Genomic DNA, 633 nt, shown 5'->3' with positions numbered 1-633 from the left:
AGCTGCTTTTAGCTCCTGTTCAGCTGCTTTTAGCTCCTGTTCAGCTGTTTTAGATTCCCATACACCTTTCAGATCCTCGGTGTTTGCTGTTTCTGGACCTGAGGTTCTGGTTCTGGTCAGGTGATCTGATTTAATCAGCTCTGATTGGACGCCTTCAGGTTTGGCTCACCTTGATGAGCAGCGGGTTCTTCAGCATTGACTCTCTGACCACGCCCAGTCTTGGTGACGTCATGTCTCCTGGAAGAGGTGAGAAGGCGGCAGCTGACGTTGATCTTTACTTTAGTAATTATTACAAATATAATTAAACACTGAACATGACCGGCAGCTCGTTTCTGTGTGAGTGTTAGCAAAAGATCTCACGAACCAGTGGACAGAAAGTAACCGCCACAGCTGGACGTGATTCAAAATGGCCGCCGCAGCTGATTCACGGTCACTGAAAACCTGAGGTTCGGTGTTTGTGATGTTTCTTAAATTTTAAATAAAGTTTAAATGAAAAAAATACGCCGCGTTTTAACAGAGACGCATAAAAACTCACCTGAGGTCATCTTCGGTTTCAAACCTGGCGGTTTCTATGGCAACCAGACGCCGAGCGCAACAACGGAAGCCCGCTGGGTCAAGAAGGGTGGAACAAAC

General features: G+C 46.6%; 1 protein-coding gene across 1 annotated transcript in view; it reads right to left on the bottom strand.

The window, feature by feature from the left end:
- cfap77 (cilia and flagella associated protein 77) overlaps positions 1–610 on the bottom strand; it is a 6437-nt gene extending 5827 nt beyond the window's left edge. Inside the window, exons 1-2 of the mRNA XM_037679983.1 lie at positions 536–610; positions 170–237 (exon numbers count right to left, since the gene is read on the bottom strand). Coding sequence (XP_037535911.1) covers positions 170–237; positions 536–545 — 78 coding nt within the window. The 5' untranslated portion in view covers positions 546–610. The remainder of the gene's footprint in view (positions 1–169; positions 238–535) is intronic.
- Positions 611–633: the final 23 nt, after the last annotated feature.

Source organism: Nematolebias whitei, chromosome 8, assembly GCF_014905685.2.
Source record: "Nematolebias whitei isolate Nwh7 chromosome 8, NemWhi1, whole genome shotgun sequence".
Taxonomy (NCBI): domain Eukaryota; kingdom Metazoa; phylum Chordata; class Actinopteri; order Cyprinodontiformes; family Rivulidae; genus Nematolebias; species Nematolebias whitei.
Note: the sequence above shows the minus strand (reverse complement) of the source record. Positions and strands in the feature narration are given on the sequence as shown.